This window comes from Pteropus vampyrus, unplaced genomic scaffold (genome assembly GCF_000151845.1).
Source record: "Pteropus vampyrus isolate Shadow unplaced genomic scaffold, Pvam_2.0 Scaffold176, whole genome shotgun sequence".
Lineage (NCBI taxonomy): Eukaryota > Metazoa > Chordata > Mammalia > Chiroptera > Pteropodidae > Pteropus > Pteropus vampyrus.
Window position 1 is genome coordinate 1,048,533 of NW_011888957.1, and position 12,105 is coordinate 1,060,637.

General features: G+C 62.7%; 1 protein-coding gene across 1 annotated transcript in view; it reads right to left on the reverse strand.

Moving 5' to 3' along the window:
• Nucleotides 1-12,105, reverse strand: part of PRDM16 (PR/SET domain 16) — a 317,846-nt gene that overhangs the window by 24,400 nt on the left and 281,341 nt on the right. Inside the window, exons 6-9 of the mRNA XM_023536991.1 lie at nucleotides 8,071-8,254; nucleotides 6,456-6,603; nucleotides 5,918-6,071; nucleotides 7-1,256 (exon numbers count right to left, since the gene is read on the reverse strand). Of these exons, the coding sequence (XP_023392759.1) occupies nucleotides 7-1,256; nucleotides 5,918-6,071; nucleotides 6,456-6,603; nucleotides 8,071-8,254 (1,736 nt within the window). The remainder of the gene's footprint in view (nucleotides 1-6; nucleotides 1,257-5,917; nucleotides 6,072-6,455; nucleotides 6,604-8,070; nucleotides 8,255-12,105) is intronic.

Below are 12,105 nucleotides of genomic sequence, written 5' to 3' on the forward strand. Positions count from 1 at the left end.
GCTGGCCCGGGTGCGGCTGCCGATGCTCAGGTCCAGCGGCTGCTCCTCGCCGGACGCCGGGGCCGGCGCGGCCTTGGGCACGGGCAGCGTGGGCTTCGCCTCTTTGGGTTTGGTGGTGAGGTCGCAGGGGGACTCGGCGCTGGGGCCGCCCACCTTGAGCGTGTCCCGGGGCGACCTGGGCTCAGCCTTGACCAGCAGGCTGTGGGCGAGGCCGCGGTCCGTGAAGGGGTACAGGGAGTGGGGGAAGCTGGGCAGGAACTGGAAGGGGAAGGCCGCGTGGTAGGGCAGAGCGCCCAGCTTCTTCTCCGGCACGCCCGCGAAGCCGGGGCCGAAGTACCGCTCAGCGATGGAGGCGATGGCCTTGATGGAGTCGCCCGCCGCGCCCGCTGCCGTCAGCAGCTGCTCGTCGGGCGGCGGGAAGAAGGAGTGGTGGGCGTAGAAGACGGGCACCTCGCCCACGCCGCCGGGGGCCCCCGGGGCCGCCGGGCCCCCCCCGAACTCGGGCTTGCCCTCAGCCGCCTTGCTCTTGTCCTTGGCCTTGTCGCGGTCGCTGTCCACGTCGCTGTCCAGGTCCGAGCCCGAGCCCGTGGTCGTGTCCAGGTCGGTCCCGGTCGTGGTGTTGATGTCCTCGAAGTCGCTGCCGTCCGACAGGTCGCTGCCCCGCGCCTTGAGCTTCTCGGCGTACGCATCCTCCAGGCGGCTGTCGAACTTGTCCTCGGCCCCTGCAGCCGCCGTGGCGCCCTGGCCGCTGCTGGCCACGGCGGAGACGAGGGGCAGGGCTGGGTTCCCCAGGGGGCTGGGCAGCTTGGCGTCCTGCGCATGGTTCAGCGGGCTCTTGAGCAGCGGCGTGGGAGGTAGCAGAGGTGGCCGGGGGTACAGGGACGGAGGGAAGATGCCCGGGAAGCCGGGGGTGAGCGTGGGGAGGGCCGGCGGGGCCGCGCAGAAGGGCAGGCCCCCCGGGTGCGGCCTGGAGGGGAAGTACTCGTTGAAGCCCAGGCCGGCGTGGTTGAGGCTGGGGGGCGGCTTGGCCTTGTCCATCGCGGGCCCAGCAGGCAGAGGCAGCCCCGGGGAGAAGATGCTGCTGGGCGTGTAATGGTTCTTGCCCTCGCAGAAGCGCCGGTGCTTGTTGAGGGAGGAGGTCGTGCTGAACATCTGCCCACAGTCCTTGCACTTGATCTGCGTGCGGCAGTCGGCGTGCATCCGCTTGTGGCGGCAGAGGTTGGAGAACTGCGTGTAGGACTTGTGGCAGACCTCGCCTGAAACGTCAGCGGAAAGCAAACACGAACACCGTATGAAATTACGGGAAACCCTGGGCGGGGGCACGGCGCGGGCGCTTCCGCCCCGGTCATCGGGACAGCCTGTGCTCGCGTGGCACGCGCACGCGCGCACACGCGTGTTGCTATGTGTGGGGGTGTGTCTGCATGTGTGTGTTTAGGTATGTGTGCTCGTGTGAGCACAGATGCATGTACCTGTCTAGATGTGCTCGCAGACGTGTACACATGTTCGCATGTGTAGGCAGGCATGTTACGCATGTGTGCATATATGCACGTATGGCTGTGTGTGCCTGCATGTGAGTGCACACATATGTCACTGTGCGCGGTTGTGTCTGCATGTGCATGTTCAGGTGTGCGTGTGTGAGCGCATGTGTAAGTACATGTGTATATGTGCTTGCAGGTGTGCACATGCACCTGTACATGTGCTTGCAGGTATGCACATGCATCACCACGGGATGGGCACAGTTTGCATGTGTGTACACAGGTGTGCCACACATGTGCATGCCGTGCATGCACACATGTGTGCACACATGGCCATGTGCGTGTGCCTGCATGCATGAGTGCACACACATGTACATGCACATGTGCATCTCGCCGCCCGGTGACCGGCACGAATTGGCAAAGCCCCTTGGTGTCTCCCCTGGGGTCCCGGGCTGGCTCGGACAGATCCCTCTCACTGGGAGATGGGGCGCGGCCGCAGCTTGTGCCTTCCTCCCCGTGAGCGTCTGTCATGTGGGGCCAGGGACCCCGAAACCGCTCAGGGTGGCCCCGTCCCGCAGGCGGTCACGTCTGTGGTTGCGGCACCTTGCCCCAAACCCCCACCGCGCCTCTGTCCGTCAGCGATGCTGCTCCGGCACAGTGACAGGAAGCCCCGCCCCCCCAGCTCAGGTCTCCGCTTTCTAAAGTGCAAGATGTTCCCCTGCTCCCCCTGCCCCTTTTCTGTCCCTGGCTCTGCTTTCTGCCCCCAGGAAAGGGAGGCCTCAGGGGGAACGGCCCACTGAGGGGTTCTGAGTCAGGGCCTCTGGGGCCCTGGCAAGGCGCGACCATCGTTTGGGGGTGGCCTGCAGGTAGGGGTGGTAGGGGAGCCCCAAGCATGGCCGTGTAGAGGGGCTGGGTCCATGCTTCCAAAACAGGAAACTCCCCAAACGGGTTGAAGGAGCAGCGCCAGGCTCAGGCGGGCGGACGCTGGTCTCTGCTCTGAGCAGCAGAGGGCAGTGCCAGCCAGAGCGGCCTCCAGGACCCAGGGTCCCAGGGGGCCCGGCTCGGCCATTTTCCCAGTGGCCTGTGAGCTGAGTGTCAGCAAATCGCCAGCTTTTCTTTCTCCTCTTGTTTTTCTAGCAGTGGGAGGAACATGTGCACACACACACGCACGCACACACACACGCACGCACATGCACACACACGCGCGCGCACACACACACGCACTCACACGCGCGCGCACACACACACACACCGCGTGTCTCTCTCTGCAGGACAATTTGTGTCCTAAATGCAGCCCCAGTGAAAACAATGCCTCCAGTGCGTTCCTTGCTGGCCACGATGGCTGGCCTGCCTGATGTCACGCTACTCCAGCTGGGAGCTCTGGCCCAGAGATTATCATGGTCTCTAATCACGGTATCTATTTATATTAACGGCTCTGCCTTCTCGGCCGTCCGGCATGGCGGGGCGCTCGCAAGGCTGAGGGGAAGAGTGTTGCCTCATTTAATCAAATCTGCCTCTTTGGGAGGCTGCTGGGGTAGGGGCGTTTCCACAGGATGGTCTATAAATACCCTCGGGTCTCGCGCCTGTGCCTCAGCTCAGGCCTGGATGGACAAACAAGTGACACGTCCCTGTGCCCCCGGCCCCGGAGGAGCCCTGTCAATACCCTGTTAGGGGCCGCCGTCCTCCTGAGCTTGGACATGTGCCCGGGCTCGGGGAGCCTGAAACTCCCGGTTCTCACCCGCCCCTCCCTGCTCCCACAGTGGAGGGGTCCTGCAGAGAGGCCATGGGGGGCTGAGATGCAGGTCCTGGACTTGGGTTGGCCGGCAGCTGGCTCAGAGCCGGGAAGGGAGGTGGCCGCTTGCACGGGGCTGAGAAAGGCCCCCGGATAGAGTGTGCCCCCGGGCCCTGCCAGGATGCAGAGGGGTCCTGGCCAGTAGTCACCCCGTCAGCACTGCCTTTTCCCTGAAGGCGTGCACATGAACGCACACACCCACGCTCGCACACACTCGCGCATGCACACACTCCGCACGCGCCCTGGCACGTACTTGGGCAGGAGGCACCGCCAGGGAGTAACACTGCCTCGGTCTGCATGGTCAGAGAGGTGGGGGCTTGGGGACTTCCGGCACATCTTGGCATGGCTCTGCGGGGGCCGTGGTGGCAGCCAGGTGCCACCTGACGGGAGGACGCAGCCTAGCGCACGCCGGGGCCTGCCAGGCTCAGTCCGTGCCCCTCGTGGAAGTGCCCCCCTCGCTGAGCATCCTCCCAAGCCTGACCGCGGCGCCTAACCGCGGGCCATGTGCACTCTGCTGTGGCCTGGAGGCCACACAGGCCCCACCACACAGGCCTCATCTGGTCTCTCAAATTTGTGTCACTCTATCTGAATGAAATGCTCACACTTGCAGCCTGGCCTAGTGGCTCTCTCTTCAGCTTCGCCCCCTTAGCCCAAAGCTGGGGCATCCGGGTGGGCGTAGAGCTGACAAGAGGCGAGATCTGCTAACGTCCGGCAGGCCAGCCAGGCTGCCCGCCCTCCCCCACCTTGCAAGGCCTGAGTGGGCAGAGTGAACGGTGGGCTCGGACCCGCCGGAGTGCGTGGTTCCTGGAGCTTGCTGGTCAGCGTGACCTGAGGGGACTTCACGAAGCTGGCCTGCATGCCCAGAAAGGCAGGGATTCCTACGCCTATGTGCAATTTTCCTGTTTCTCGGCCACTACTGGGTGTGCAGGCATGCGCCCCCTCCCACAGTGGGGCGTGCTGCAACACTCCCCGAGGGCCGGACCATGCCTCCAGCTGCAAGGTCACGGCCCCAGCCTCACTTGCACCCAGCTGCTTCTTCCCGGCCCCTCCCCGAGGGAGTGGGTCCTGCCGCCTTGCGGGTGGCAGGCTGTTCACACCACTGCTAAGATGCTCTCTCTCCAGGGCCTGCGGGGAGCCAGCCCAGCTGCCTGCCAAAGGCCTGGCTGGCCGGTCAGCACGGCCTCTTTGGGGCACATGTCCAACACTGCACAACCCCTACAATGGCAAGGACACCTTGACCCCAAGTCTCCAAGCTCCTAGAGTCACCCTAAGTTCTGGGCCACCCAGCCCAGGGTCAGGAGCCAGGCCCCTTGAGCCAGAACCTGGGCTCCGTGTGTGGCCTTGAGCGTCTGGTCACATACTTCTCTGTCAGTTGGAGACAGAGCAGCCCCGCTCCCTAGGATTTTGTGAAGATGCCGTGAGGTAACGTGTGGGAACGGTGACTCGGCTCAATGCTGGTGTGAACAGCGACTCAGTGCAATGAAGGTGTGAATGGTGACTCGGCTCGATGTTGGTGTGAATGTTGACTCAGCACAATTAGGGTGTGAAAAGTGACTCGGCTCAATGCCGGTGTGAACGGTGACTCAGCTCAATGCTGGTGTGAACAGTGACTCAGCTTAATGTTGGTGTGAACAGTGACCCAGAGCAATGTTGGTATAAAGGGTGACCTGGCTCAATGTCAGTGTGAATGGCGACTCAGCGCAATGCCGGTGTGAACGGCAACTCGGCCCTATCAAGTGTGAAACGCTTGCTCATTGCACTACTAGACAGATAGGAACCTCCAGGGTCACACCCCTGAGCCCTGACCCTTTTTGACCTCTGACCCCTCTCCTGTTCCCGTGTCACTCACTACCCAAACACACCTGGCTTCAAGGCCTCTGTGCTGGAGCCGCATCCTGAGCCCCCTCGGCCGGCGCCCCCCGGTCATCCCCACTGCCGCCGGTCTCTGCATGACCACCCGTCACCCACGGCCGTCCTGGCCTCCCGCTGCAGTGACAGGAGCTGTGCCTCTCTGGCCAGCCTCGCAGCCCCGCCCTGCCCCCCCGCCCCGGCTCATGTGCCTGCCACAGACGTCGCTCATGTTATATGGCTTGGCCTCCGGCTCGTCCAGCGTCCAGTAAGCTCCATGAGGACAGGGCCCCATCATTCACAGCTGGGCCCCTGCCGCAGACTGTGCTGGCCCGGGTTCCCCAGAGGCCGCCGTGCACAGGGAGAGTGGAAGTCAGCGAGCGCGTTTGGGACTGTCATGCCTCCTGGAGCTCAGGGTGGGTGGGCGCGAGCGCAGGGAGAGAGGGGGCAGGGAGGGGCTGCTGGCTCCTTCCTCGGGATGTGGACCGGACCACTGGATGGTCCTTCCCACTGCCCGCCTCCTGCCGCCTCAGGGAGAGGCACAGGGGAGGCACCGAGGAGGGGGAGGGGACAGTGAGGACAGAGCGGGAGGAGAGGGCATGAGGGGGCAAAGCCGTGACAAGGCAGCCCCAGGACAGTCTCAGGGCCTGGGGCCCACATGGCAGAGGTGTCGGCAGCTGCCACGAGCACTTTCCAAAGAAACAGGGCTCTTGCTGATGGGGACGACCTGGGGATTTCATGGCTTGGCCTGACCCCCGAAGCGCCGCACGGCACGGTGGGAGGCGGCTGGGGGACGACTTACATATGAAAGGTTTGACGGTGCTGTGGATGTGCTTGTGCTGCTTGAGGCCGGAGGATGTGGCGAAGGTCTTGCCGCAGTCGGGGCAGGCGTGCGCCCGCGCCCCGACGTGCTGGGACCGGATATGCCGCTGCAGGTTGCTGGGGTCCGTGAACACCTGGGACACAGATGCCGTTGGCCGGTGCCCGTCCGCCTCGCCGTGGCCGCTGGCCGTGATGGGTCTCGCCGGCCACTCTGCCCCCTGCCTGAGCCTGTGCTGCAGTGGTGACCCCCTGGGGGGGCCCCAGAGTCTGTTCCCTCAACGACAATTCCCAAGAGGACTGTGGCCACGAGGAGGCACGAGGTAGCGGCTCAGAGAGAAACTGTGCTCGTGTAGGCTCGGGCTCGGGGAGGGGGCCTGGCCCCTGCCGGCCTCCCCTGCCACGGGCTGGGGGCAGGCGGCCGCCCCGGAGAGTCGGGGCCTGCCTCCCTCCGCCCGCCCCGCCCCGTGGCGGGGCCCAGGCCTCTCGGGGACCTGCTCGTGTGTGGGAGGGCACGTTACCTTCACGCAGTTCTCACATTCGAAGCGCTTGCCGCTGTCGTGGGACATCTGGTGGCGAATGAGGTTGGACTTCCAGTTGAAGGCCTTGGGACACTGGTCACACTTGTACTCTCGCTCCTCCGTGTGGACGACCATGTGCTGCTCCAAGCTGTGCAGAGGGGACAGAGGTCACTGTCGGGCCCGTCTGCCGCCCACTGCCCGGGGGGCGGGCCCTCAACCCCGCGTGGCCTGTTCTCAGCGGCGGTCACAGCGGCCAGCACTCCCTGCTCAGAGGTCAGGGCGCGTCCCGGCATGCGTCTGTCCACTGACCCTCTGGACAGGCCAGCGAGATGGAGGGGCAGAGGTGGCCTTCCGGAGTGAGCTCAGGCCCTTTCTGAGACCACCCAGGGCCCCTAGCTGCTCTTCGGGACGATCTTAACCTTGAAGCTGACGTGGTCCCTGAGAGAGAAGGCGCCCACTGTCGTCGTGAACCGGGGCAGTGGGGCCCAGGAAGCCCAAGGCCACCCTCTGAGAGGCCTCAGGGTGCTCGCTGGCCACGCCGGGCTTGGACGAGGGGTCGGCTGGACGTGGGAGCGGGCTGACCTCCAGGGGGACGCGGAGCGGAGCGCCCAGCCGCTCGGTGATGGGCAGCGCTGACCCCCCTCCCTGGGGACGCCCCGCGTCTCCTGCCCCAGGTGCTCCGTTAATCTTCGCGAGTGGAGCAGTCAGACGCCGCGGCCCGTTAATTACGGGCCCAGCCAGCCATTTAGCTCAGAGCCGCTCGGCTCCCGCGCGCCCGGCAGATTGTACCCTTTTCCCTGTTATTAATTGTGATTTATGTGTTTATGTAAAGAAAACACGGACCCCCTCGAGCAGCGTGGCCGCCCGGGGCCTCGGCCGGGATTTGCCCAAACGCTGGCTGCTCAGGCACCTGTTCAGGGCGGAGGGTTCCTGCCCCCGGGGAGGCCGTGGTGGGGCCGGCGGCCAGGCCCGGGCGATCGCACGCCCGCCAGTGACCGAGGGGGCTGCCCTCTGACTTTGCGAGCCTGTCCCAGAGGAGATTCTGGACGGCGGGAAAAGCCTTCCTGGCTCCCTGGAGCACGGGCCCCGCATGGCCTGGCTTTCCCCCATGGGGACCCCTCTTTCCCGGGGACCTTGGGGCCTCTGGCCCCCAGGTCCTGACTTCTGCCTGGCCGTGGGGTGAGGCCTCTTGGGACAGGTGGGTGCCGACCGTGGGGAGAAGCTGGAGACGGTCTGGCCTGGGTTTCTCGACTCACTTCTCTGCCTCCCCAACTCAGCTGTGACTACGCAGGATGCAGGGCCAGCGACGTCTCAGCCACGCGACACGTGGGCTCTGACCAGGGACCTGGCCTTGGCATCGGAGCTGGGGGCACACGCGGCCTCCACCTGCCAGGACGTGGGCCCGCTGTCCCCACCGTCAGATGATGGGCTGGGTACCTGCCCCGGGGTGTGTCGCCCTGGAGGGGGCCCTTGTCTCCCCCTGTCCCTGGGTCCCTTGGCCTGTCGGGGACAAGGGCTGACCCGTGCCCTCCTCGGGCTCCCCCTGGGCTCCCCCTGGGCTCCCGGGGCTCCTGTGGTCCCTGACCGGCTCCGGGGGTGCGGGTGGGGGCGGCACCTGCTCTTGCTGGGGAACATCCGCTCGCAGTCCTTGCACTCGTGGGCCTGCCCGCTGCCCCCGCTGCCCAGGCCCTCGAGCAGCGCGGCCCCCACCGGGCCACACGCGTACTTCTTGTGGCGCCGCAGGTCCAGCTTGGACTGGAAGAGCTCGTCACACAGCTCACAGCGGAATGTGGGCTCCTCTGCAAGAGAGAGGGGTGGGAGGTGGGTGGGGCCTGCGGGGGGCCTGCCCCCCGCCCCGCTGTCCCCGCTCCCTCCTGCCCCGTCATCCCGGCCCAGGACGTGAAGACCACAGGGACCCCGTGTCCACGTGCGAGAAGCCCGGGGGAGCGCCGGGCCCCCTCCTTGAGAAATCCCCGCTCGGGAGCAGAGAAGGAGGCCGGGCCAAGTGCCTTGTTTATGAATCAGGAGAAGAAAGACGACAGAGCTCTAATGCGTGTCATAAATTACTGTCGTCAAGGTCAAACGAATTAAAAGGAGGGGCAGCCATTATTACGCTCACGAGGCAGCATCCTGACCCAGTGCCAAGCTACACAGTCAGCCCAGAGCTGCCGGTTTCCTGGGGGCGGGGCCCTCCGGCCCATCCCAGCTCCTCCCCAGCAGCTGCCTGATGGACAGCAGCTTTTCCCCAGAGCGCTGGCCCCTCCCTGCCCCAGGTGTGGAGACAGAACACACGAGAGTTCTTGCACAGGTGAACGGAAAGGTGTGGATGTGTGTGCTTGTTAGCGACTGTGCGAATGCACGTGTGCTTCTCAGACATGGGCGTGCAGTGGTGTGAGAACGTGTGCACGAGTGTGAATGTTTGTGCATATCGGCACCCATGTCCGTGCATCTTTGTGTGAGTGTCAGCATTTTGTGCATCTACACTCCCGCTTGTGTTGGTAGACATATGTATTAATGTGCATGTGTGTGTGTGTGAGTGTGCATGTGTTGGTGTTTCTGTATGCGGCTATGTGTGTGAAAATTTGTACACTTGCACATCTCCATGCGTCATGCATGTACATGTAAGTGTGCCTGGGTGTTTGGGCACATGTGCTTTGTGCACACTTGTGTGTCCATGTATGTATTCTCTTTGCACATGTGAATGTGTTTGTTTCTGTGCACATATGTGTGTACTGCGTTGTATGTGTGTGCATGACTGTACAAATCTGTGTGCATGGTTGACCATGTGTTATGTGTGTTGATCGTGTGTGTGTTTGTGTGTACACGTGTGTTTGTGTGAATGCATGCATATTTATGTGCGTGTATCTGCATGTGTGTGCATGTGTCTGTGCAAATATGTGTGCGGTTGTGTGTGAATGTGTGCATGTGCTCTCTGGTTGTATTTGTGTGTGTAGATGTGTGCATATCTTTGTATACATCTGATGTGATCGAGGGGGTGTGTGCACATATGAATGTGCATGTGCTTTCGTGTGCATGTGTGTGCCTCTGTGTGCACATGTGCATGTGCGTTTGAGCGCGTGTGCACATGCACAAGGACCCCTGGGCCCGGCACAGTGCAGGGACGAACTAATGGGCTGAGTGCTGCCTGAGAGGGCCTGACTCTACGGGGTACAGAAAACAAGGGGGCAGGGGAGATGGGGTGCGGCAGGAGGGGTGCTGCCTCCTGCCCACTCCCTTGCGTCAGAGAGACCACCACAAACGTTTCAGAGGGCTGAGGAAGGGTGAGCAGCTGGGCAGTGTGGGTTAGGGGGTGGGCTGAGGGTGGGCTTGGGGGCGGGCAGGCTACGTCCTTGTGACCAGGTGCTTCCCTGAGCCTAACGGTGGAGGCACTGGTGGGCATCCCCACTGGTGGGCGCCTGGATCCCCACCGACGCTCAAGGGGTGACACCCGCAGGAACCGGCTCGGAGATGCCCGGCCGAGTCCCTGGGCATCCGACGATGGACTCGGACGCACAGCGTCGCCTTGCCAAGTGTGCTATTTGTTCACGTCTTTGCGCAGAGGCAGATACCTGGGTGACGGGAAGGGCTGCTGGCCAAGATCACTGGGGACACGTGGGACATGAGCGTCTTGGGCAGGGAGCCCAGCTTAGGGAATCAAGTTACGACGCCTGTCTCCGCTCTGGGGCTGCCCCTGTGGGTGCCGGGGCCTCGGCCTCTGGGCTTTGGGAGACTCTGACCCAAACATCTCCTGGGTAAACTGTTTCTGGAACTTGCCCCAGACACATGCTGAGCTGCAAAGTGGACCACAAGGTGGCAAGAAGGCCAGCAGTCCACACAAACCACAGAGACCTGGACGGAGGGAGGACGGCCACACCAGTGACCCTTGAGCAAACATTTTCAAGCACAAATGGAACGCTGGCATTCGGGCCAACAGCAGAGCAGCTGGGCAGAGGGCCGGGGGTGGGGGGCGGCCCGTGGCTGATTACACAGCGGAGTCAGAGGAGGTTCTCAAACAAAACCCTCCCGGGCCGGCCCTCAGGGACCAGGCTGGAACCCCGAGCCGGTGCACGGGGCGGGGAGCTGGCAAGGACGAGGCGCGAGGCGAAGCGATCACCCGGCGAGTCTGCAATGCGCTGCCTTTGAAACAGCATCCCGGAGCGCAGACTCTTCCCAGGAAAAATGTCCCCTGTGGAAACACGTGAACGGGATACGCCCCGAGGTGCGGGAGCCCCACGCGGCAGGCGCTGGCCCGGGAAGTCCCCGGCACCGCACGCCCAGGCCTGGGGTCACACCAGGAGCACCCGGCAGGGGACAATGTTTATGGCTCCTTCACAACCGCTCAAGCGAGGCCGAGAAACACCGGACAAGTCACTCAGGGCCCCTGGCAGGGCGGCAGAGCCACGAAATTGCGACCTTTGCCATGTCGGTGCCCAGGAAATAGGCGGCCGAGTCCCCACTTGCCACGAGCGCACGTGACATGTGCCGCGTGCGGAGTGAAAGTTGGGGACACACCGTCAACCCCCCTGCAGCCTCCTTGTCTCTGGAACTACCGACTTCCTTTACACCCGAGCCCCAAGAGTAGTGTGCCGAACGCAGCCGGAAGCTCAGGCTGCACACGACTCCCCTTGTGGGTGCCTTCTGACTTCCTGGCAGGCGCGAGGCTGCAGTGGGCCCTCCCACCAGCATCGGGACCGAGTTGGAAACGTCAGCCTGTGTTTCACCCTTTCTAGACCCAGCTAAGAACAATCACAGAAGTTGCAGTTTGAAAACAAAGGCAAGGAGAAACGCCAACCCACCCACCCAAAACTCTGACCGACTGCTTTTCCAGTTTTGATCTGGAATCTGGATTTAAAACATAACGTCAGTCCGACTCGCGGCCTCTGAGGGGTCCTGGAGATGATGGAGCCCACCGTGGTGGGAAACGCTGCCCTCCCCCACCGCCTCCCGGCCCGCCATGGACCCAAGTTTGTCCTGGTCGAAGGACAGAGCCGGGAACAGGACATGTCTGAGCCTCGTCCCCCTCAGCCCCCCATGCTGTGGCGCGGCCGGGTGTCCAGCCAACGTCCATGCAGGTAAGGCTGGCATTGAATGCACACCTGGGGCGTGCTGGACAGGGCTGGGAAGGATGCGCACAACCCACGCATTAATATTTTAAAGAAATTCTCAAAGAATATGTTATATTCTGGTTAGATTATGCTACATTGTATTATATTACGTTATACTGTATTATATTATGTTGTATCGTATTACGTTGTATTGTATTATACTGTATTGTCTTACAATATGTCGGCCTCGTATGCTTTATACACAATACACTGCGTTCTCTTGCCCTTTTTTTTGGAGAGAGAAAAAGTTAATGGTTTTAAGCCTTTCTCGAAAGAAAAGCACATTTGAATGGAAATGATTTTCTTTATTTTCTTCCAAGAGCAAGAAGTGCTTCTGAAAGAGCAATCTTTCCCCTTTCCCTTGAAAGGAAAATAAAAAGTCGCCGGAACCAATGAACCTAAAAGAGGCTCCCTGTGCTCTGAATCACCCGCAGAAAAACCAACATCGCGTTTCTTCACGAAGCTGCAGCCCCGACAGGCGCGTCCAGTCCCAGACCGGAGGGTTCCCCCAGCGTGCTGGCAAGCCAGGCCCTCCGTGTCTTCCG